Source organism: Pyrus communis, chromosome 13, assembly GCF_041283825.1.
Source record: "Pyrus communis isolate YQ-2024b chromosome 13, ASM4128382v1, whole genome shotgun sequence".
Classification (NCBI taxonomy): domain Eukaryota; kingdom Viridiplantae; phylum Streptophyta; class Magnoliopsida; order Rosales; family Rosaceae; genus Pyrus; species Pyrus communis.
The window spans coordinates 19000749-19024717 of record NC_142577.1 but is presented as its reverse complement, the minus strand read 5'-3'; the positions used below and the strand labels follow the sequence as shown (position 1 = coordinate 19024717).

At 37.2% G+C, this 23969-nt stretch overlaps 2 protein-coding genes and 1 long non-coding RNA gene across 3 annotated transcripts; 1 reads left to right on the top strand and 2 right to left on the bottom strand.

Moving 5' to 3' along the window:
- Window positions 1–2642: 2642 nt before the first annotated feature.
- Window positions 2643–3197, bottom strand: LOC148691897 (uncharacterized). The gene is made up of 3 exons (XR_015954926.1): window positions 3070–3197; window positions 2822–2884; window positions 2643–2696 (listed from the first exon to the last, which is right to left on the bottom strand). It is a non-coding gene; the product is annotated as an uncharacterized LOC148691897 (long non-coding RNA).
- Window positions 3198–11423: 8226 nt separating this feature from the next.
- Window positions 11424–14495, top strand: LOC137738039 (heat shock 70 kDa protein 8). Its single transcript, XM_068477643.2, has 2 exons — window positions 11424–11726; window positions 12635–14495. The coding sequence occupies exon 2, from the start codon at window positions 12637–12639 to the stop codon at window positions 14332–14334; it is 1698 nt and encodes a 565-aa protein (XP_068333744.2). The 5' UTR covers window positions 11424–11726; window positions 12635–12636; the 3' UTR covers window positions 14335–14495.
- Window positions 14496–18739: 4244 nt separating this feature from the next.
- LOC137738278 (uncharacterized) lies at window positions 18740–22795 on the bottom strand. Its single transcript, XM_068477907.2, has 7 exons — window positions 22473–22795; window positions 22188–22305; window positions 21809–21897; window positions 21671–21717; window positions 21456–21544; window positions 20860–20993; window positions 18740–20088 (listed from the first exon to the last, which is right to left on the bottom strand). The coding sequence occupies exons 1-7, from the start codon at window positions 22578–22580 to the stop codon at window positions 19378–19380; spliced, it is 1296 nt and encodes a 431-aa protein (XP_068334008.2). The 5' UTR covers window positions 22581–22795; the 3' UTR covers window positions 18740–19377.
- Window positions 22796–23969: the final 1174 nt, after the last annotated feature.

The window sequence follows — 23969 nt, the reverse complement described above, 5'->3', positions numbered from 1 at the left end:
AAAGTAAAATGGGGTGTGTGGATATCACACCCCTTAGTGGAATCTTCGAGAGAGAGGTCAAGAAATCTGAGAGAGAACACGCGTCCACCATCAGCAACTCGTGTCCATCACTGGCAAAACAAGGGTAAAAACGAAGTCAAAATGTATAATAAACAGTGATCACAAAAACAAAGAAGGGGCAAAAATGGAAGAACACTGACAAATGAACAGTGTTTCAAGCGTTTTTCTCTTTTAGTATATACTAGAAAGTTTGTCCACGCGTTGCTCCTGGATTGTCAAATATATTGCAAGTATTGTATATAAATGTTACATAAGGGAACAAATATTTTGCAAGAATTGTGTGTAGAATTTATAAAACATGTACCAAGTATTTGCATAAAATATATAGTTGTTACTTGTTCAAATTATAACAGCTTGTACAAACATGAGTTCGAAATTCACCTGCCTTAACTTCTCCACACTTTACACATAGAGACCCTTATCTTATTTGGTGGTTTAAAAGCTTGCAAATCATGGGAGGTTGTCCATTCTATTACAAAAATGCAGAACCAAAATATATATTTTATCAATTTTCAAGAGCATAAATGGACATATTAAATTGTATGTAAAGAATGTATAGCAAAATATCAAATAGCAAAAGAAATCTCACATAACTCTACCACAACAATAAGAAATCTCAAATAGAAAAAATCTACCAACTACCATACGGATTATTTTTAAAATGAATAAAAGACTATCCTATTATGGCGAGCTTATATCTTTCACTTGTTTACTATTCTTATGAGTTGCAAAACACAACCAACAAAAGAAAATCAAACAAACATCAAAAGAAAGGTCATGCCTAATAAGAAGGTTTCATTTATAATTATTTCTATTTCTACATAAATACTAATAAACTAAGCTCCCAATGATCTGCATAAACATTAGCAGGGCCCTCTTTTCCATAGATGGAAATGACTGAAACAGATTCGACCTATGTCTTAATGACATCAGTTATGTGTTAAACCACCTAAATCGATTCAAATCACGGAAGAAAGGTAGTCATCAACGTTCAAGCAACTGAAGCAAAAAAGAAAAGGTAGGACATATGAACATTGGGATTTTGTACCATCACCTAGACAGTCTTGCCAACATAAGGGTAGAGGATATAAATGAATGAACTCAATTCCAATACGCTAAACGTTTAAGGTATATACATCGTGAAAGTCTTATGAATAACAAATTATCTGAAGTTCAAGATATTGGATTAGGTACATACAGATTTGGAGACAAAACTAACATATCCAGGCCTATATAGCTTGCAGTGAATAATGTTATCAATTGTTCCAACAGTGTCACCAATCTTAAAAGCTCTAGCTTGAATTCCTCCAACAATAGCTAGGCCAATGACAACCTGCAAAAGATACGATAATTAAAGTTAGTATCGCCAGTTCATTTTCCCAAGTTAGTGAAATTAAGATGACTTTGCATCAATCATGTAACCTTGTTGTTTGCTAGTGCATATGCGATCAATTGCTTAGTGTTTGACTCAGGTACACCTTCAGCAATGATTGCCATAACTCTAATGGTTGGTTGCTTGAGAGCAGCCATGGAAGAAGCAGTAGCACTTCAGATATGTCAACCTACATTCATTGTTAGGTACAACCATAGAAGTTTTGCACTCCAAAACACTACTCATAGAATAATCACTGACCTTCTGTATGAAGCAAAGTTGATTAAGACATCAGCAGTAGGATGTATGGCGCATGATGCTTCAATGCTGCAACAGTTATCAACCCAAAGGTCAGACAATCTCAAAACAACAGATCAAGAATGGTAATCTGACTAATAACATGATTTGAATATATTGGATATGGAAAATTAAGATTAACCAAGCATACATGCATATACATAACTATACAAAAGGTGGCTTGCATCCACGAAAGACGAAATCTAGGAAGAGGATGAGGGAATGGCAACTTACTTTGAGTGCGTATGGTGATTTCCTCTTGACCGAAAAATAGCTTCTAGAATCCCTCATAACCGGGGTTAATGATTCCAGCAAATGATGGTGTCTCCCTCCCTATTACAAACCTCAGTTTTCAAAAACTAAAAACTATAAGTAAGATCAAGTTTGAAGTCAAAATTAGGAAATGAAACACACCGCAAAGGAAGTCAAAATCGAGTTAGAAGCACCTGATATATATTGCCAGTGGTAATGTTGTTATCCCTATTAAGAGTCACATCTAGGAAGCGTTCATAGTTGTCCAGGTCCAAATCAACCTACAATTACAATTAAAGTTTAAACAAACTCAGCAGCATAAAGTTTAAAGATAAGACTAACACTCAACATGATACCAAGATAGAATCCAAAAATAAATTAAAGATATGATTAAAATTATTTTTTCTAATCAAACATATTTTCTAGTTTTCTTATCCAATTATACAATTGCAGTTCCTAAAACAAAAAATAATTTGTAGAAAGAAAATTAGAAAATTCGAACTTGATAATCGTCTACCTTAAGAAACCCCATGACCGAGTAACAGCAACAACAACATTGAGACATAATTTGGTAAATATATATGGTGGACAAATTTAACAACTCTAGTACTGTTAACAATGCTTCAACCAATACAACATAAATCAAATCAATATATACCTGTATCCTGAGTCCGAATTATACCCTCGTGCCCTATAATGTCTTGGTGAGTGACTCCTGCTTAAAATCCAAACAAAACAAAATCTGTAATTTCAGTTTCCAACACATTTAACTTTTACAACACACAAAAAATCAAAACTCTCATCATTAGAAAACCAAAAGGAAAACTTGAAATTATATACCTGAAGCACAAATGGTTTGCAAACGCATATACAAAATTTCCAAAAAACAAAGACAAACATTTCCTGAAATGAAAAGAAAAGCAAATCATAGAGCCAGACTGAGAATCCAAGCACAGAAATAAAACCCCCAAAGTTATGATAACAAAATTTAAATGCAAGACACATCTGCAAACGGAAGACCACCCCAACAAAATTTAAATATTGTTCGACAAAAAGCCTAAAAGAAAAAGTAGATTTTATATACACACATTGAACACAAAGGGCTTGCAAAGTTGCACATGAAAGCCCCAAAATTGGGACATGAGCGTTTCCTGAAACCAAATAAGCGCAAATATCAAACCCCCAAAATGAAAAAGAAAAGAAAATTAAAGACAAAATCCATTAAATCAGATACACTAGAAAAAACGCAAAACTCATTGGAACAACACTAGCGTGGAAGAGAAAAAAAAAACTAGGTTCGAAAATAAGTAGAAGGTGAGAATGGAGAGAAAGAAGCGAACGGAAAGAAAAAGCTAAGAAGAGGTTGGAAACGGAACAATAGAAAAGCAGAAATGGGTATGGGAAACGGAACAAAAAGCAAACCTCACGATGACCAATACGTGGTAAGAGAGGCCCCAGTTCCCTTAACTTTTCCAGCCCCCTTCCGTTAAATTCATGGAGGCAGATTATCTGCCATCCTGTTTGGGTGTCATTCTCATCCCATCTTATTTTGTGCGGTCACAATTAAGCCACGTCAACATTTTATATTGATTTTTTTTATAAAGATAATAAGACAAAAAATAATAGAAATATAAAATTTTGACGTGGCTTAACCGTGACAGCACAAATAGGAGGGGATGGAAAAGGCACCCAACCAGGAGGGTAGACAATCTGCCTCCTAAATTCACTGTGTATCACATTTTTTAATATTTTTTTGGTCTTCCCACCAGCTATACATGGGTTTAAAAAATTAAGAATGTATAAATTTTTATTGTTTGTTGTGCCACAAACCATGTGGCCCGGTTTTAATCACTTTTTTTTTCTTCCCACCAGCTATACATGGGTTCAAAAAATTAAGAAGGTATAGGGGTGTGCTATCCACACATCTCATTTTACTTCTTACACACCCTTTGTTAATTTCTGTCCATTGATCTTTTTCAATTCATCTGATCCGACGGCTGAAAATTAGAAGGGTGTGTGAGAAGTAAAAAATGGTGTGGATAGCACATCCCAATTTTTATTGTTTGTTGTGCTACAAACCATGTGGCCCGGTTTTAATCACATTTTTTTGTCTGCCCACCAGCTATACGTGGGTTTAAAGAATTAAGAAAATACTAAAAGAGAGACTCCACAGATGGAGTAACGGGTGAATAAAAAGGGCAAATTCAGGATTTTACTGTACAAAAAAGACAAAAAGTAATGGTTGAAGACTAACTTTAGGGGCATTTTGGTCCGCACACTGCCCTAGAACAATGCCACCCGAGTTTGGGTTTTAGTATATATAGAATATAATTTTCCATGTATAGATATATACTTGGCACATTTTATTATTATAAGATATATGTACAAATAATAGGTAAATGTTGTAAACTTTCATAGTTTAAGTGAAATTGTGTAAATCCTAAATTACATTTTATTCTAGTTATTCTTTCCTATATGAACTTGTATTCCTTGGGGATGAAGGATTTCTTCCCCCTCTTATTACTATAAATAAAGGCACTATGTAGGAGGGAATAACACACACATTCCTCCATACAATTCTACAAAGGCATCTCTCTCTTTTCTCTCATTGTCGTCGGCCACCTTCTTCTTGTCAGATAAAATACGCTACAACACATTATCAACATGTTCCTACTGTTACGCTTAGGAATCTAACGTAAAAGTTTTCTGCATCAAACCAGTTCATCCATATCATTATGCAATCAAGTTCTTCCAAAACAAAGGTTTTTATCTCGATATTTTTGTAGCCTTGATAGCATGAACATTCACCATAATGCATAACCCAACTTTACGTTTTTCGAATTTTAAAGTTTTCTGCATCAAACTAGTTCATCCATATCATTAAGTAATCAGGTTCTTCCAAAACAAAGGTTTTTATCTCGATATTTTTGCAACCCTGATAGCATGAACATTCAGCATAATGCACGACTTAACTTTACGTTTTTCGAATTTTAGATTCTACATAAATTGTGCATGCATTATGTTCATAATTGTTGAATTATGTGAAATTGATATTGCCATAAATTGCATCAAATATATGTCCATGCATTAAATTATTAAATTGAATATGCAAGCAATTAAATTTTATAATCTGGAATTAAGAAAAATTTTAAAATTAGGGTTTATTAAAAACCCATCCCATCGAGTCCCAAGTCGCGAGTCGCTGGCTTCCAAGACGCGCCATGTAGAGTCATCATCACCAAGCTTGCAACTTGTGTGACTGAGCCGAGCAGCAAGCAGCTCTTTCTCCATGAAAACCAAAACGACGTCTTTCATGGCGTCGTCCTACACTCGCTAGTAGACGAGTCATGGCACCAACGCTGACAATGATTATTAAAATTTCCGTCAAATTTTATTAAGTTTTTGAGGATTTCAATTCCAAATCCCCATGGTTTTCACACCCAACATCAAGAAATCAAATTTTTTTTGTTCAAAATAGGGTTCCAGGTCGAACCTGTAGTTCCCCTGACCAAAATTCACCAAGAACACGGCCACCAGAAGCGGCGGCGCTGGCTTCAACTCCTGTGACCTTACCCAATAACGCTGGGATGTTCTTTGGTCCTTACTCGAGACCACATAGGCTTGGCTACCCTTAGTACAAACACCAGCCCTTTGAGTTTTGGTGTTATTTTCAACTCATTGGAGAGATTTATTAATCTGGGCTCAAAGATTGCAGCCCATAATCCGAAGCTCGGCCTAAGCGCGGCACCAACCCGTAGGACTATGGTGTCCCATACGCCTGCATAAGTTTTGGTGTTATCGGAACTCATGAAAAGCTCGCGAGAACTGCCGCCCACTTGAAATCGGAATTTGAGATTAAAGATCTAAGAAAAACTCGATATTGTCTTGGTCTCAAGATACAGCACTGTTCGGATGGAATCTTAGTGCATTAAACAAACTACACCCAGAAGGTGTTGCGCCATTTTAACGAGGATAAAGCAAAGCCTTCAAGTACTCTTATGGTCGTTCGATCGCTAGATGCAAAATGAGATCCATTCCTTTCGAATGAGGATGATGAAGAGATTTTGGAGCCTAAAGCTCCTTATCTAAGTGCGATAGGCGCTTTATTGTACTTAGCTCAATGCATTAGACCCGACATCTCTTTCACTGTTAATCTTTTGGCAAGATACAGTAATGCACTAACACGCAGACATTGGACTGGTGTTAAAGACACTTTCTGCTACCTTAAGGGTACTACGGATTTGGGCTTGTTCTATCCATATGAATCCTTAAGTGATGCCGCACCCCAGCTTCTCGAGTCAATTCTCACCTTATTGGTTATGCCGACGCATGATACTTATCTGATCCGCATAAGGCACATTCTCAAACAGGTTGTCTTTACCGTTGAAGGCGCTGCAATCTATTAGAGGTCAACTAAATAGACCTTAGTTGCCACTTCGTCTAACCATGCTAAAATTCTCATCTTACATGAAGCAACTCAGGAATACTTTTGGTTGAGAGCAGTTATGGGCCATATTCAAAGCTCCTACGATCTTTACCCCATCGTGGATGTCCTGACGATGATCTATGAAGACAACGTAACATGCATCGAACAGCTCAAGAAGGTTACATCAAAGGAGACACCACCACGCACATTGCGTCAAAGTTCTTCTTCTCACATCAACAACAAGAACATCAAAAGATTAAAATCACGCAAATCCATTCACAAGACAATATGGCCGACCTCTTCACCAAATCATTACTGAAGACAACATTTTAGAAGCTTGTTCAAGGAATTGGTATGCGTAAACTTTCAAAGTTGTAACATTGCTAGTTCTCTTTGGAATTATGTCAAACTCAGGGGGAGTATCCTGAAGTATAGTTGTTTGATCTTAATGTACTCTTTTTCCTTACGATTATAAGCATTTTTCCCACTGAATTTTTGCTACCTAACTAGGTTTTAACGAGGCACCCACCTTAGGTTGATCATATCCCTGATGACGTCCCATAGACGTTTCATTTGACTTTGCATTACTCACGCATTTTTCCTTAGACTATGCGTTTTGTCCCTACTTAGGTTTTTACCATAGCCATAGGGTTTTTTTAGTGGGACTTACTTCTTTATACAAGTTCCTACCTTATTCAGAATAGCATTGTTCCCATAATCAATGTCGACAAGTCGACTTCCTCAACTTCTACATGATGCTGAATCCACCTTGAGTATTTACACACTCAAATGGGAGTGTTGTAAACTTTCCTAGTTTAAGTGTGATTGTGTAAATCCTAGATTAGATTTGATTCTAGTTATTTTTTCCAATATGAACTTGTATTCCTTGGGGATGAAGGATTTCTTCTCCCTCTTATTACTATAAATAAAGGCACTATGTAGGAGGGAATAACACACACATTCCTCCATACAATTCTACAAACACATCTCTCTCTTTTCTCTCCTTGCTTTGTTTTGTAAGTAAATGAATTTTGAATCAGATAACATTCCTTTATTATGTAGGTATTTTATTTTGTATGTATCAATATCATATTTATATTGGGCACATTTTATTATTATAATGTACAAATAATAGGTAAATTAGTATTGTATAAAATAATATTGTTTTATTATGTAGGTAAATTATTTTGCATGTGTTAGGTTTGCTTTATCATGTAGGTAAATTATTTTGCATATATTGGGTTTGTTTTATTATGTAGGTAAATTTTCACATTTATTTTACATATATTGGGTAAATTATGTTGCCTTTTTTTGCAATCTAACATTTTAATATTAAGGGTACAAGTCATCAATATAGTTAGCAAGTTTGTTAGTATTTGGTTAGAGTTGTTAGGCTTTCTAGTATAAAAACAGAGTGTGTAATCTTCATTCTTTTAAGTCATTATACAAGTCTCATATTTCTCTCTCTAAATTCTCTGTAGTTCATCTTTCTTAGTTACTCTTTCTACTCCATTTTCTTTTCGATTCTCAAATATTTTAATGTAGTTAACATGGTATCAAAGCCACCAGTCTCACGCCATGGATTTTGATGGTTCCGCATCATTAGTTTTTCATCGTCTTCTAATTTTATTTATCTTCCGTTAAGTTCTTCAATGTTTCCGCAATCGTCAAATAGAAGCGGGAATTTTAGGTTCTTGAATATCTTGGTTCTTGAATTTTGAATTCTTTTTAGATTTTCATCAAGTTCTTCATCTCCTGTTGGTAGGAGGAATGCCTACATCTTGGAGGCTCATGATGGTGGTCTACAATTTGGGTTTTGCTCAAGAAATGGGTTTAGCTCCGAACATGGTCGGTGTTATGATTCACATCCGGTCATCAATTTATGAACTTTATGCAGTCCAAGTGTTTGACGAAATGCTCAGCTCATGATTTTTTGTGAAGGTTATGTTTCCTGTCACTTTCTCTGATTTCTTTGAAGAATTAGAATGATTTCTTGCTAGTTGCTACAATTACTTATATGATGTGTGAATCAATTGGTTTCATCCACACTAAGGCACGTAATCATCTCACTTCTAATCATCTTTTCTGGGTTTTCAAGTTTTTGGTGGTTGTTAAGGATTACGATTCTGCTACTGGTTCAAGGTTATGTCTTGTATTGTCGATTCATGAAGGATAAGATTTTGCAATCCACATGTTTGACTAATTGACCCAAACAAAATAGTTCTCTATTCTTTCTGGGTTCTGCATCTTTGATGTTTTGCTACTTATTTTCTATCTTGGTTTTCACTTCATTGAAATGAGTTTTTCTTGGCAAAGTAGTGTGACATATTTCTTGCTTATGTCAATTAGAGTTTGGCACAAAGTTGTCTATTTAAAGTTGGGTAAGCACCATTCTTAAATTAGTCGTGGAATGAGAAAAAGTACAGTAAGGACATAAATAAATTTTTGTGATTAGGAGTTCTGGTATATACTATTATTCTTCTTGTTCTTCAATTTCTTGGGCAAGTGATCATTTTCTTGATTAATGTTGGAAAAGAATTGAAATTGGTATTAAGGCATGATGCCAATAGTTAAGGAGCACTGATTTAGATGGAAAAGTAGCTTTGACATGGAATGAACTTCAATTATAGTTAAAGAATGGAATGCATTGCCTTGTATTGTTGGTTATTTTCATGTCCCTAGCTAATAACTTGGCCCAAATTCTGGTAAAAGTGGCCGTTGCAAAGTAGCGAAGGCATCGATTATCATACATTGATAGATACTTCAGCAATATTTGAGTTCCTTGCCTCAGCCTATAATGTCGAGTTTAACCAGCTCAGTTGTTAGCATGTATCTATTGTAAGTTCGATTATACGATAAAGTTTGAAGAAGTTGTTAATGGTAAATGCCACGAAGGGTAATCCTATGATGTGAGTAGGTAAATCCCACGAAAGGTAGAAGAAGTTATTAACGGTAAATCCCACAAAGGGTAATTTCGTGATGTGAGTAGGTAAATCCCATGAAGGATAATCTTACATAGATGTTGATTTTTTGTTGGTGAAATTGTGAAGGCCGATGCCATTGTTAAGAGTAGTTGTTTTTGGTAAAATCCATAAAGGGCAATCTCGTGGTACTATAGTTAAGGTCGATGCCACACTATAGTTTGTTAAGTTTATGTTTTAAAGGCGGAAGCCAATATTGAATGAGATTGTTGACAGTAAATCCCACGAAGGGTAATCCCATAAGAAGTTGTTATACCGGCATGAGGGTGTGCTATGACTACTTTATAGAAGGTTGTTCTTTGTGAAGCTCTTGTTAAAGGCAGAGGAAATATGTCATGATTTCGATACACTAATTAGAGTCAGAACTATGCAAAATCTGGAAAGATCAACAAGAGACAGAAGTTTTGGAAATTGTGCAAAATTTGATTGATGTTGGCACGGATGATAATTTTCATATGCTCTATAGCACAGATGGGAATGGTTTTCATACAGAACAAGGTGATGTACATGAAGATATTATGACATGGAATGAATCTGAGGTGGATGAATTCAATCATCCATATGGATTACAAGATTGCAAACGGTTCAACTATGTTCTATTTTCTGGTTTCATAGTAGTGATTGCAGATGCTCCTCCAATCTTAAACTGGGTTTCTCCAGTTGAGATCCCAGTTTAAGATTGAGGCGAAGTATTAAGGGTACAAGTCAGCAATACATTTAAAAATACAATTAGCAATACAGTTAGCAAATTTGTTAGTATTTGGCTAGAGTTGTTAGACTTTGCTTACTGGTGCATCTGCTCAAGATATCTAAAGAACCATCATATCCTGGAGACAACACATGGTTTGCTTACTGGTGCATCTGCTCTCAAACGCTTCTAGCTTGAAACAGTTGTATATGCAGTTTATTTTATAAACTGTATGCCCTTTCGGGTCTTGAATTTTCGAACACCATTTTAGGAGTTTACTCAATATGTTCCAGTAGTTTCTACAAATACTTTGTCATCTCGGGTTTTTGATTGTGTGGTTTATGTTCACATTCAGAAAGTTCATAATAGTAAGCTTGATTTGTGTGCATTTCGGTTTTTTTTTTTTTTTTTTTCTTGGGTTTCACAACTCAACAGTAGGGATTCATGTGTTATCACTCCGCCACTCGACGTATGTATGTTACAGTGGATATTACGTCTTCCCAGTTTGAATGGTTTTATAATTCGTCTCTATCCAACTCTAATCATCAGGGAAAGATTAATGACTTGGATGATCTACATTAGTTAGATTGCACTTTAGCTAGGAGGAGAAAGTGAGGATGTAATATTCCAACTAAACAAATAGCCCGTTGTGGAGATCAGTCTAACAGAATAGTACAACCCAGTTCAACAAGAACCTACCAAGGAATCTTGAAAGGAAGATTGTGTCTATACCGTTTGTGAATTCAGGGGAGCAATCGATTGATGTACTTACTCATGGAGTTTCTAGTAAAGTTTTTCAGGACCCACTATCGAGTTAGGCATGTATGATATATATTCACCAACTAGAGGGGCAGTGTTGACGTTATGTTAGATATTCGAGGAGTCCTATATTTAGTAGGATTAGGCTTGGTAATTGGATGTAGTCTTTAGGATTTAGTTTCCTTATTTTTTGTAACTATTTTCCTTGTAGAATAAGGCATGTGTGCCTATAAATTGTAAACCCTAGAGAATGAATGAAGTATTAAACGTATTTCTTTTCAAAATGGTTAATTAATGATTAACTTTTTAACCGATGACTTATTTAGAAATGTTTTTAAAATAACTAAAAGTGTTTTTGGTGAAAATGTTTTTTGTACCAATCTTAGCAAAAATACAAGTAAATTTTGGAAAAACACCTAAAGTTCTTCCTACAAGAAGCACATAACTAGTGCTTCTTGAAACTCAAAAATATTTTTTGTAAAAGTACTTTATTCAGTTATTTTAAAAACAATTTCAAACGAGTCCGCACTTGAATGGTACTGTGTATAGGAGTTCCACTGCTTTTCTTGTTTAAAACTGCTTATCTCTAGGGTTGGGCTTGGGCTGAAAAGCTGATCCCAAAATTGGTCGGCGATCCCAACCCATGTAACGTTGCAGAAGCTCTGGACTCTTCCTCGTAATACACACGGTATTCTCACTTCCTAACCTCTCCATTACACAATTTCAAACGACCACCTTTCAACTCTAGGAAGCTCTAGAAGTTGCTCTCTCTCTCTCTCTCTCTCTCTCTCTCTCTCTCTCTCTCTCTCTCTAAATTGTGAGCCGAAGCGGTCCTTGTTTCTGCTGTAATCCCTCACTGATCGTTGCTGCTCTTCTATCTCTCACTCGACTGTAAGTCCCTTACTTCCTCTGTACACAATTAGCTTCATTTTATTTTCCTTAATTAATAGCCATGCTAGCTAGCTATGTCTCTCTCTGTGTGCCTGTAAGTAGCAATGCATGCACTTGTTTTTGCTGTTTTGTATTGACTTAAAACAACTTTTATTACCACCCAACAACTTGTTTTTGCTTTCTGGAAATTGGAAGAGGCTCTTCTCTCTGGTTTCTATCTTTATTGTTCAAAATTTTTGTTTTCTTGCCAAGTTTTGACCTATTTTGTTGGGGTTTCCAGTAAAATATGTGGGGTTGTGGTTTTTTTTTTTAATTTTACTTTCATGTTTCTACCAACAAATGTGAGATGGGTAAGTTGCCTAAGAGGTGTTTGTGAGAAGGCCTGCTTGAACTATATGTTCCCAATTCTGTCTGTATACTGCAAAAGCCAAGACGTATCAGCAGGTCTTTTAGGATTTGATGTTGCCAGCTTAGATTTGTTGGTTTCTCTAGTTTTTCATTTTTTAAGTGTAACTTTCAAAACATGTTCCAACTAGGAATTAACTCAACACATGCTCAAATGGAAAAACAGAATCAATTTTTTTTTTGGCCGTGTTAAATCGTAAAAAAAAAGGATCGAGAATGCTAATATAGGAAGATAGAGTTTGGTAGATAGCAGAGATTGTGATTGTACATGAAACCGCGAGATTTGTAGGCGTTGCTTGGGGTAAACTAGTTCAAATGGATGATTGGGCAGCACAATCTGGGGGGAAGTAGAACTTGAATTGCATTTTTTAAGTGGTTCCAACCACATACAAATGTTTCCTCATTTAGGAAGGACTTTAATCTTTTTTTTCTTTCTCTCTTTTCTTCTCATCTCTTAGTTTTCATCACCTTCTCTTCATCCATTTGCAATTTTTGAAATGCAGGGATGGCTGAGCCAGCATACACAGTGGCATCTGATAGTGAAACCACTGGAGAGGAAAAATCGTCTTCTCCTTTTCCTGAAACCGCTATTGGGATTGACATTGGCACTTCACATTGCAGTGTTGCAGTCTGGAATGGCTCCCAGGTTGAGCTCCTTAGGAACAGTAGAAACCAGAAGATGATGCGGTCGTATGTCACATTCAAGAACGAAAACCCTTCAGGAGGAGTAAGCTATCAACTCTCCAGTGAGCACGAGATGTTATCTGGAGCTTCAATTTTCAACATGAAACGATTAATTGGCAGGGTTGACACTGATCCAGTTGTCCAGTCAAGCAAAAGCCTCCCCTTTTTAGTACAAACATTGGGCATTGGGGTGCGCCCACTGATCGCAGCCTTGGTGAACAATGTATGGAGATCCACCACTCCTGAAGAAGTTCTGGCAATATTCTTGGTGGAACTCAAGGCAATGGCAGAAATCGAGCTAAAGCGGCCCATAAAAAATGTTGTTCTGACTATTCCAGCTTCATTCAGCCGATTCCAGCTTACTCGTATTGAAAGAGCTTGTGCCATGGCTAGCCTTCATGTACTCAGACTGATGCCTGAACCAACTGCCATCGCACTGTTATATGCACAAAAGATTTCAAATCAGAATGTAAACACCGGATCTGAGAAGATTGCTCTAATCTTCAACATGGGTGCTGGATACTGCGATGTAGCTGTTACTGCTACAGCTGGAGGAGTTTCCCAAATAAAAGCCTTAGCAGGATCTGCCATTGGAGGGGAAGACTTGCTTCAGAATATGATGCGTTATCTGTTGCCAGATTCCGAGACTCTTTTAACTAGCCACGGACTTGATGACATAAAATCAGCGGGCATTCTTCGAGTTGCAACACAGGAAGCAATCCACAATCTCTCCTCCCAAACAAGTGTCCAGATTGATGTTGACTTGGGAAATGGAACAAATATATGTAAGGTTGTGGATCGTGAGGAATTTGAGGAAGTTAACCGAGCAGTGTTTGATAAGTGTGCGAGCCTCATAAGCCAGTGCTTGCACGATGCAAAGGTTGATACCGAGGATGTGAGTGATGTAATAGTTGTTGGTGGATGCTCATATATTCCAAAGATAAGAAGTCTTGTCATGAGCATTTGTAAAAAGGAGGAGCTGTACAAAGGGATGAACCAGTTGGAAGCTGCTGTCACTGGAGCGGCACTAGAAGGAGCGGTGGCATCAGGTCTTAGCGATCCCTTTGGTAGTTTGGACTTGCTTACCATTCAAGCCACCCCTCTCGCCATTGGGATTCGAGCTGATGGAAACAACTTTGTGCCTATCATACCTAGAAACACAGCAATGCCAGCACAAAAAGATATGATTTTCACAACTGCCCATGATAATCAAACTGAAGCACTAATAATCGTCCACGAAGGCGAGGGGAAGAAGGTGGAAGAGAACCATTTGCTGGGGTATTTCAAGATCACTGGAATTCCACCATCCCCGAAAGGAGTTCTGGAAATAAGAATAATTCTGGACATCGATGCATCGAGCGTGCTGAGAGTTTTATCGGGGGTTTTAATGCCGGGGTCTCATCAGCCGGTAAATCCAGTCATGGGAGTGAGGATGCCAACAGTTGATGATGGTCACGGCTGGTGTGCCCAAGCCCTACACAGAACTTATGGTTCTACTCTCGACTTGGTTACAGTGTAGAAGATATATTCACTACTTAACACGAATGCAGAGAGTCATGTTTTAGCGTTAGCTGGTGAAATGTAAAGCTGATACTATATTTTTGTATGCATACTTTACTGTGTGTGGATTTGGTGTAATAAAATAAAATTGAGCAGCTTCTGCTCAAATGGTTTGATAAATTATCAGATTAATATTTTCTATTTTCTAAGTGATTTAGATGGCACCAAAAGTATTGCCTTATGATTTACCAGTTGCAGAGTACTGCGTGTCGAGACATATTTTCCTCTATCCTGCAAATCACCAACGGGCAAGTACCCAAAAATGCTTAATAAAAGACTAAGTGTAAAACCACGTCTTAAAGACCATATCGGTATTATTTTTCTAATAGAGGTAGACTCATTGACACCTATAGATTTCATCTCTATTAGAAAGGTGAAACAATTTGTTATAAAAATGTGGTATGAACAACAAATTTTGTCAACAAAAGCGAAAAAAAAATAAAAAGAAAAAGAAATCTTTGCATGTGTATCAAATTAATTTGACAGACAGGTAAGTAGGAATGTCTTTCCAATGAAATGCGGCAAAACATTTAACGTTCTCATATGCATAGAGTTAACTTGGTTAGTGAACCGAGTGCATTAACCAAAAGATCATTTTCTCAACATCCATGAAAAGTTCACTCATAAAAACAAAAGAAATCGCATTTAAACTTAAAAAAACTGCATAGAAAAAAACCCTAACCGCAGAAGCACCACCAAGTAGAAATGCTCATCTTCTTCAGAACTTCACTGTACTTTAAGAAATACTTTACCACTTCCATTGCACCCTGTAGTCCATTTAATCCCTTCACAGAGTTGGTGTTGAGTTGCGAGGACAAACAAACAGGCAAAAACTCTAGTGGATTGAAGGGCTTGAACTATCCGCCGAGTCTTCCAACTTTAACACGAGATGTTCGACTCAGGTGACTTGTCAAGAAACTCAACTAGGACTTCCCGATGTACCTCATAAAAAGTTAGCTTCAATCGCTTCATGTTTCTGGAAGCAAGCATAGAGTAAACCCCAGACCAAGTTCTAGCTCCCGAAAAATTAACAAGAGACATGCCTAAACTGGAAATTTTGCCAAGAATGCAGTAACACGGTCGGCGTAGGCAGGAATTGCATTGTCTATTTAATCACCGATAACAAGTTTGATCTTGAGTCTTGACTAAAGCTTTCGGATTCTCCAGAAAGTAATTTGACGATGCAAACCCCATGACACAAAGTTTTTCAAGATTTGGGGCATTGACAAATAAATTGTTTGACAACTCTGTATCTTTCACAGTTGTTCTTAAAGTCTTTGATTCAGGAGCAAATATTTTGAAATTCATTGCATCTCTTCTGAAAAATGGATGTATATCCAAATCTTCAAGAACAAGGGAGTTACAGAAAAGCTTTTCCAATGAGGTATCACCTAATACAAGATCTGCAATAACATGAAGAAACTTGAGCCTTGGGAAACAACAACGCAATGTCGCAGGAAACCCAAAAATTTCACTAAAAAGCCCAATTATATTTGGAAGCTTAGTCATTATATATTCGTAGCAAACCAAGCTCAAATTCATGAGTAGAGTGCAAAATGAGGAGTACGCAAATTCACATTCATGCCACGCCAAAAGAAATGATAATTCATAATTCGGATATTCGAAAAAACTCATAGTAAGCCCATGCAAAACCATGTGTATTGATCATGCCAAGCCAAATTGAAATAAGTTTATAATATTAATACATTAACAGTTTAATTCGAAACACACCAACCTGCTCTTCACCCAACATGCTTAAGTGGGCCAAGCCACATAATGAAGATTGCAGAGCGGGTTGTGGCGTGAACGGTTACGAAAAGTCCATTGGGCCTACGTGGGATTCGAGCTTGTGGAGATTTTGGGCTACTTGGGAGAACCAAAATCAAGGCCCACAACTCTAGTTTCACACGGGAGGTCATGAGAGATATCCCAACCCGTTTCCTTACAAACTAACCAAAATGCTTCACACAACCAGTTTGCCTAGATTTATGGGTTGACAGAGTCTAACCTTGGGCCGCACACCTCATTTTAACGTGGTGGAAGAACTTTACCATTTGAAGCTCGCGCAGGAAATCAAGGAAGAAAATGGAGAAGGTAGCCAAAGATGGAGCGGGATTTGGTGCAAGGCAAAAGGAGATTTTGGGCAAAATGATAAACTTAGCCTTCTACAGTACTATCCCAAAGAGGCATGATGTGGCTTCAACAACGGAAAAGAGAAAGAACGACTTAACAAACCAAGACGAGGAGAGAAACCTAAGGGATTCTCCAGCTGGGATTTTGAGGATTCATGTACCTATAAATTCAAGCCATCAGCACATACGCTTGGAATGCAGTATGCACCATGCACAGCAAGCAATCTCTAAGTGTTTAAAAACCCTAATTCATGCGCTTTAGCCTTTCCTTCATTCTTATCCTTGCCATAAGACTCCCTTACCCTTCAAAATTACCACCCCATTAGAAACCCTAATTAGCCACTTCAAAACCAGCAACCATCAACGACATCTCTCTCACACTAAACTAGTGGGCTTTTAGCTCTCACACCACGAATCACTCACGCAATTTATAAGTTGTTATGATTATTCAATCATTGCTAAAAGGAGTTCTTGATATATCTGGGATATCTCTTATGACACGCTTTTTTTTTTTAGGTATCTCTTATGATTATTCAATCGTTGCTAAAAGGAGCTGTTGCTAAACATTTTGTAGCTGTGGTGAAAGCTTATGGCTTATATGTCTCAGGTTTTGGACTCCATCCACAATCTAGGAGCTGAACTCTAAGCCATAAGCAGTTAACTTGATGCAATATATGTTCAAGTCAAAATGTGAAAAATAAATAAGGTAGTCAATAGCAACACTGAAATTCGATATAATATGTGACTAATTTAACTACAATGATGTACAAATTGCCATGCACAGTCTAAATCCTCATAAATGCAAAATAGAAACTGCAGTGCTAAGTCTGAAGATGCGTTTACCTATTTCAAATATAAAAAATTCGAGAAAATCGTTGCCAGTTGTATATGTAATGGCTTTAGTTTGCAATTTTTGTTTGGTTTGGATGCATTAGTGTAATAGGAAAGTCCATTAACTACAAATTAGAATAGTATGATTGATATATTCTTAAATTTGAAAGGTTGATTGAGTTAAATCAAAGGTTTCTACTTTTGACTAATATAGGAGAGATCGAACTTGTGTGGATAGAGAGAGCACATCAATCTTAATTATTGTTGTGTAATCGCTCCCCTCTGCATGGCAAAGTTCATATTAAGTACTACCATTTGTACTTTTCAGACAAAGCAGATGTTTTTCTTCTCGCTTGAACTACTTGGTTTTACCGATTACTTTTGTTAAGTCACAAACATTTTAGATTAGGTTGCATCTTCGCTAAAAACTACAATTTGTTGGATTTAGCCAAGTTGCTTAACAATGTTCTCCTTCATTGCACCTAATTTCGACTCTCCCTCTTAGAGTTTAGATTAATTAAGAGTAGATATAGTTTGAATAAAAAAAACTGCAGCACTTAATATTTAAACTCAAATTGCCCTAAAGAAAGTGAGTGTTAAGTACTGCATATGACAAGTCTGTCCACGTTCATCCAAAATACTCACAAAGGTAAATGAAAGGGACACAATCGAACTCCAAAAAACTGCATGGACTAAACTTCAAACCTTCAACAGTAGCTGTACCAATTTGTCTTCATATAATAAGTTCAAACATATAAACGATGATTGCCAGATGTCAGCTCCTAAAAAATTTCAGAAAACAATTCACCAAAACTAACTCCTCTAGTTTATATTCTGTAGCAGTAAATCCATACGAAATCAAGTGTGAATCGACCTGCAAATCTCAACAGTGGAAACCGATCTCAGTAAAATACAGTGCGCTGGAAAAAGGCATATAAGTTCCAAACAGATGGACTCCGATACTTTAACGTCATCTCCTGTGGAATCGAACGCCGGTACCTCCTGAGGACAATTGGTACTCGACAAAACCGCACCCCCAACCCAAATATGCATGTACATACAATAAATCAAAACCACCCTGTTTACAAAATCTATTTACATTCGCAGAACTCCACTCACTCCCTGCACACTCACATCACCACTTGCATACAGATATATTATCAAAAAGTATACGACTTTGCTTGAAATGAAAATAAAAACAAATGTAGGCATGTAGCCACCGCACTTTGACTTCTTAAACAACAAAACCCGACACATATTCCTACCATTTCTGCTCACGTTAAATATAATATAAAGAGTTTGAGACCCCAAAAACTAAAACAAAAAACATATAAATATTAATTACCAAATCATACAAGAACAAGACTCCAAAACAAAATTCAAAATTCAACACCCAAAAGATTCCACAACAGCAAAAGATAAAATATATAAATACATTTATATATATCAAAGTTTGAATTGAAATAAACAAAGGCTTTTTTTTTGTTCCTAATCACTTGATGGCTTCTTTTTTTTTCTTCCTTGTTTTACAGCATATGGGTTCCAATGCAGTTTTCACCGTGTCGACCACGCTATCTTGTTCCCAAGCTTTGTTGCCCTTCGAAACCCTAAAAACTTAAGACTTTGTGAAAAATTAAAATTAGAACCCCAACACATTTCAAAACTAGACAGTGGTGCACAATCTCTCACACCTTGCCTAGTACGTCGTCGTCTCAGTACTTTAATGCACGAGGAGAGTTGGACTTTGTGAAAGGATTATCTCCGAATTCCTTTCACCAAATCTACCCAATCAATCAATCCGAGTCCTTGAAATTATATCCAACGGCTATAAATAAAGGATCTATTTAAAAGTTATAATAATTTTAACCGTTTAATCAAATTTCAAATATCCGGATTAAGTGATAGGTAGATTTAGTAGAAGAGATCCGAAGATGACTTCTTTCTTTGAGAAATAATTAATCAATTATTACTGCTCGCGTCAAAGGAGACTCCTTGTTAATTTAACAAAATCTATGTACTTCTCTTCCCTTTCTCTGGGTTCAGAACCGTTGTGATACGGACACGTGGCGGCGTCTGATGTGGGGAGAGACGATGGAGATGAGTCCGCCCAGTGGGGGCCGCATCTTTGACCTGTAGATCATCTCGTCGTACGGCCTCCTGTAGAACTTCAAGAACGGCGCGAAGGACTCCCGGGACTTCTCCGTCCTGCTGGCGTGGCTCTCCCTGCGGAAGAACGTGGCCGGCGATTGGAGGAACGAGGGGCGTGGGGTCCGCGGCGGCTGGTTGTGGTGAGGGGTTCTGCTGGGCTCGCTGCCGGAGCACCGTTGGGGGAGTGGGGTCGACGGGAACAGGCTTTTTCTCATGGCAGCGGAGTTGCCATAGCCGTGGATTGTTCCACGTGGTGTTCTGGCGGCGGGGGATGCGAAGGAGAAGGACCGGGCGTTTAGCGGAGAGATGAGCGCGGGTCCCAGCGGGGAGGGTGTGGTGGGGCCTACTTTGGATGCGGACGTGTCTGTGAGGCTGAGGTACCAAGGCTTGAGAGAGTCGAACTGATGCTGAGCGACAGTGAAGGAGAAACGAGAGGATGAGCAAGAGCCGACCTTGGCCGTTGATTTGATTGAGGCAGGGTCGAATCGGAGGGACGAGGCTCGCGGGTAATTTGAGAAGTCACTGAAATCCAACGACTCCTCAAAGTCTAGAGATGATACCATCATCGTAGCCGTTGATAGCTCAACAAACGGTCGAACACCCTACAAAGTACAATCCAAATAAACAAGAACGGTCACACTAAAGACATTCACCTTTTTTTTACTTTTACCTTGTTGTCATATAAATTAACTAGTAAAAATTTAAATACAAACTTGGTCACTCCAAAAATTGAACAATGACACACATTAATGGTAACGCATGGAAAAGAATTAGAAGCCAAATGGAACATAACAGCTAACCGCACGACTGTCTAAGATCCCATTCTTTAAGCTACCCGTTGAAGTATATAAATGTTATGGTGATATTGTTTTACCTAAAGTTCGATCTAGCAGCAATGTTAAAATAATTTTTTTAAGTACTTATAGACACTTATCGTCGACACATATATAATCATTAACCCAGTTTAAGCTGGTAAACTAAATTCAACAGTCAATAAACGTACGTAGGTATTAAAATAGGATGAGTGTTTTAAACTGTTGATAGCTATATTATATTCTGTGAAAGCAAACAAGCAATAATTGTGGCATAATTTGAATCCAAGCAAGCAATCAGGAGCTCATGATAGCTATCTTGACTTGTATTTTTTTTTGAATTCTGGGAAACCCAGCACAAGGATGTGACCTAAACTTGAAAAGGATAAGAATTATAGGTACGTTTTGGTTCTGTACCCAAAAAGCACCACACAGAATGCACAAGTTGTCAAAACAAATACAGTAACATTGGACTTTTATACCACCAACCCAATGAGCTAGATAATTAAATTTATATAGGTTAGGTTAATTTGATTTTTGAAAATTTAATTAATTATTTACCTTCCAAAGATATGAGAACATTGTGGGAGGGTCAATTACGAACGCTTTGAAGAGCCGTCTTGGGTAGTACTCCGCCACAATTTTCAGTCCGGCCACCAGCAAGTTCATAAAAGCAGAAGCCGACCTGAAAAAACCTGCAAATTTATCCCATTAAGTTTTAATTTAATCAACAATTAAATTCAAAATCATATATTTTAATTAGTGATTAAAGGAATAAAAAGTGATTAGTGTCTGGTGGCGTAAAAGTAGAATCCTGGGTACTTCTGCCGCAGGATCAAAAATATTCAAAAGCGAGCTGTATTGGAATTGACGAATTCTCGGAAGGACTCTAATTCCCTACAATGCCCCTACATTCCTGGACCGCTAAAGAGGGTTAGACCGTGACACCTGAGGGGCACTCCGGACAATTTCTGATGATATCTCAGCTTCTCCGACATAGCCGCGTGCCTGGTCTCTCATTAACTACGCTGTTCCAACCATATCGTGCAGTTTCTAATGTAGAATGATGTTGAATGACTAAATTGGCCTTCGGGATTAGGGTGTGTTCGTTGGATTTACGAAGGGCAAGTTTGGGAATTGGGAGTAGGGGTCCTTACTTGCGTCGAAAAGGAGGACGAACTGCTCTACGTTTTTTGGCATGGACTGAATCGCCACCTCCAGCGTGAATACCAACAAGCGAGTGAACCTTAAATTTACAAAAATGGAAAATTAATTTCAGAAATAAAAAAAGCTTGCATGAAGAATTAAATAATTTCAAAAAAAAAAAAAGGAAATATTAATTAAAAAGGCTTTCTGGAGTTTGTTTACTCACAGTTTTTGTGAATGGAACTTCTGGTAATCTTGTTTAATCCTGAAAATCTGTTAAAAAAAATAAGAACAAAAATGTGAGGTTAAAAAATACAAAAACAAAAGATTAAAAGGGGAAAAAAGGAGTGAAATGGTAATTTACCACAACTGGCCTGGATTCTTCATCGTGGCCAGACACGTAGGCAACACCTTCAGCGAGCTCAGCTGAGAACTCATCTGCTATCAAGTTCTCTGTGTGTTCAAAAACATGAAAAATTAAAATAAAATAATCAAAACAGATTTCAACTTTATTTTTTTCCTCCTTTTTTGTGGTTCGAAAAAATAAATTAGGGAAAGAAGTGAGATTCATCATTAGCCGGAGTTGGGCTTGCACTTTAACGTTTAATTCAAAGTTGTGGAAAAAGCAAGATTCTTTGGCTAACCACAAAACAAAAAGAGAAACCAATATGCACTTAATAAAAGAGAGAACTAGAGAGAGAGAGAGAGAGAGAAGAAAATTGAAAACCTGGGTTTTTACATACCAGTGCCAATATTCTGTCTCCATGAAAGGCAAGCCCTAAGTTGCTTGGCCGCCTTCTTAACACTATCTCCTTTTGCTTTCAAAAACCTCTCCACACAAGCAGTGTTGCAAAACTTCTCCTGCAAAAACAAAAAAATGAGACCTATATTCCATATAAAATTATTAAAACAGACAAAACACATTTAAATTAAAGTTTGAAAAATAAGAAAACCAATTAAGATCGAAATTTTAAGAAAACCCATGAAGTTAAAAATGGAGATCTGAAAGTTGACGTGAGAATCCAAACCTGTTTAACTGTGAGTGGGGCTTGTTTTCTCAGAAGCTGAAGAACTGCTTCAACTCTTGCATTTCCTTTGCTCTGTTCATCTCTCGGGTGGTGATCTTTCTTCCCCATTTCGAATTTTGGACCAGTGATGAAATAAAAAAAACCAACTAAATTCCACCAAAACACTCGGACGTTTATACCAGTCTTCAAACTTACGCAACCATTAAAATGTTCACTCAGGAGGGAGAGAGAGGGAGAGAGAGAGAGAGAGAGAGAGATATTAGATAATGAGAGGGAAAAGATGTTGAAACTTGAAAACTGAGAGGGTTATAACGTTGAATAAAGGGGAAGGGAGGCGGAGAGGGCGTTATATATAGCAAAACGACAGCTCATAACGCCGTTACTATAAGGGGGCTTCTTTGAATTAAAGCAAAGTTCCATCCGCGTCAACTGCTTGGTTTTTGGTCAATGCTATTGTAAATATTTATTTGAGTTTTTACAATGATGGGTCCGAAAGTGATTCGTAACGGAAAACGTCGGCTGGTCCAGGCCCAAGCCCATCGCCCACCAATTACCTTTTAATTGCTTTTATTACTTACCAATTTTACCCTGATCTCGACCTTTCCCTGTTTGTCCCTGTGTTTCTTTATCAGAAAAGTATGGCTGCCTACTTGTTGGCTAAGGCTCAAGAGTTGACTGTTCATGGAGGCAGTGTTAATGGCACCCCCCCCCCCCCCAATAGATTTCAGGATGATATCTCTCTCATTATTGTGTGATTTGGACACTGACATGTTGCTCGATGGTCACTCATTTATAGTAGACAATGTAGCAAGTATATGTCATTATAAATTTTAATGTTAAGATTAAGAGTTTTGCTTCCATCAGTTATATAGTTATATATATGGAATTCATTGCTGAACTAACGGTAATAATAGCGTATTTAGTGTGAACAACCAACGGTAACAATGGTTGACTTTCACTTTTGCGTAATTGGCGTGCGTGAGAGGACAAAGATTAGTACTTTACCCTTCTATTAATGTAGAATTCAGAATTGTTGTTTTTTTTTAATTTCTAATTTAACTGTTTTATTTCCTATTTAAACGAAAAAATCACTCACCTCACGTTTTTTTGTATGTACAATATCAATCAACTAGTAAGATTCGTTCATGGAAATGGGGTGATTTTAACAGTTCAACAGAAACAATGACTGATAACTTTTTGCGTACTTAGTGTGCATGAGAGACAAATGTTAACATTTTACCCTTCCGTTATATAATTCAAATTTTTTGTTCTTTTGTTCCTATTTTTAATATTTTGTTTTCTTTTTTGAAAAAAATATCACTCACATCATGTGTCTTAGTATGCAAAGTAACAACCAACTAATAAGATTCATTCTTGGAAAGAGGGAGGATTTAAACTGAGAGCCGAATAAACAAAGTGAAATTGATTTTCTTAAAGGAGTAGGATTTTTTCCTCTTCTATCTCCATCATCTTCTCTCCCCTTCCCTCCTCTTCTTT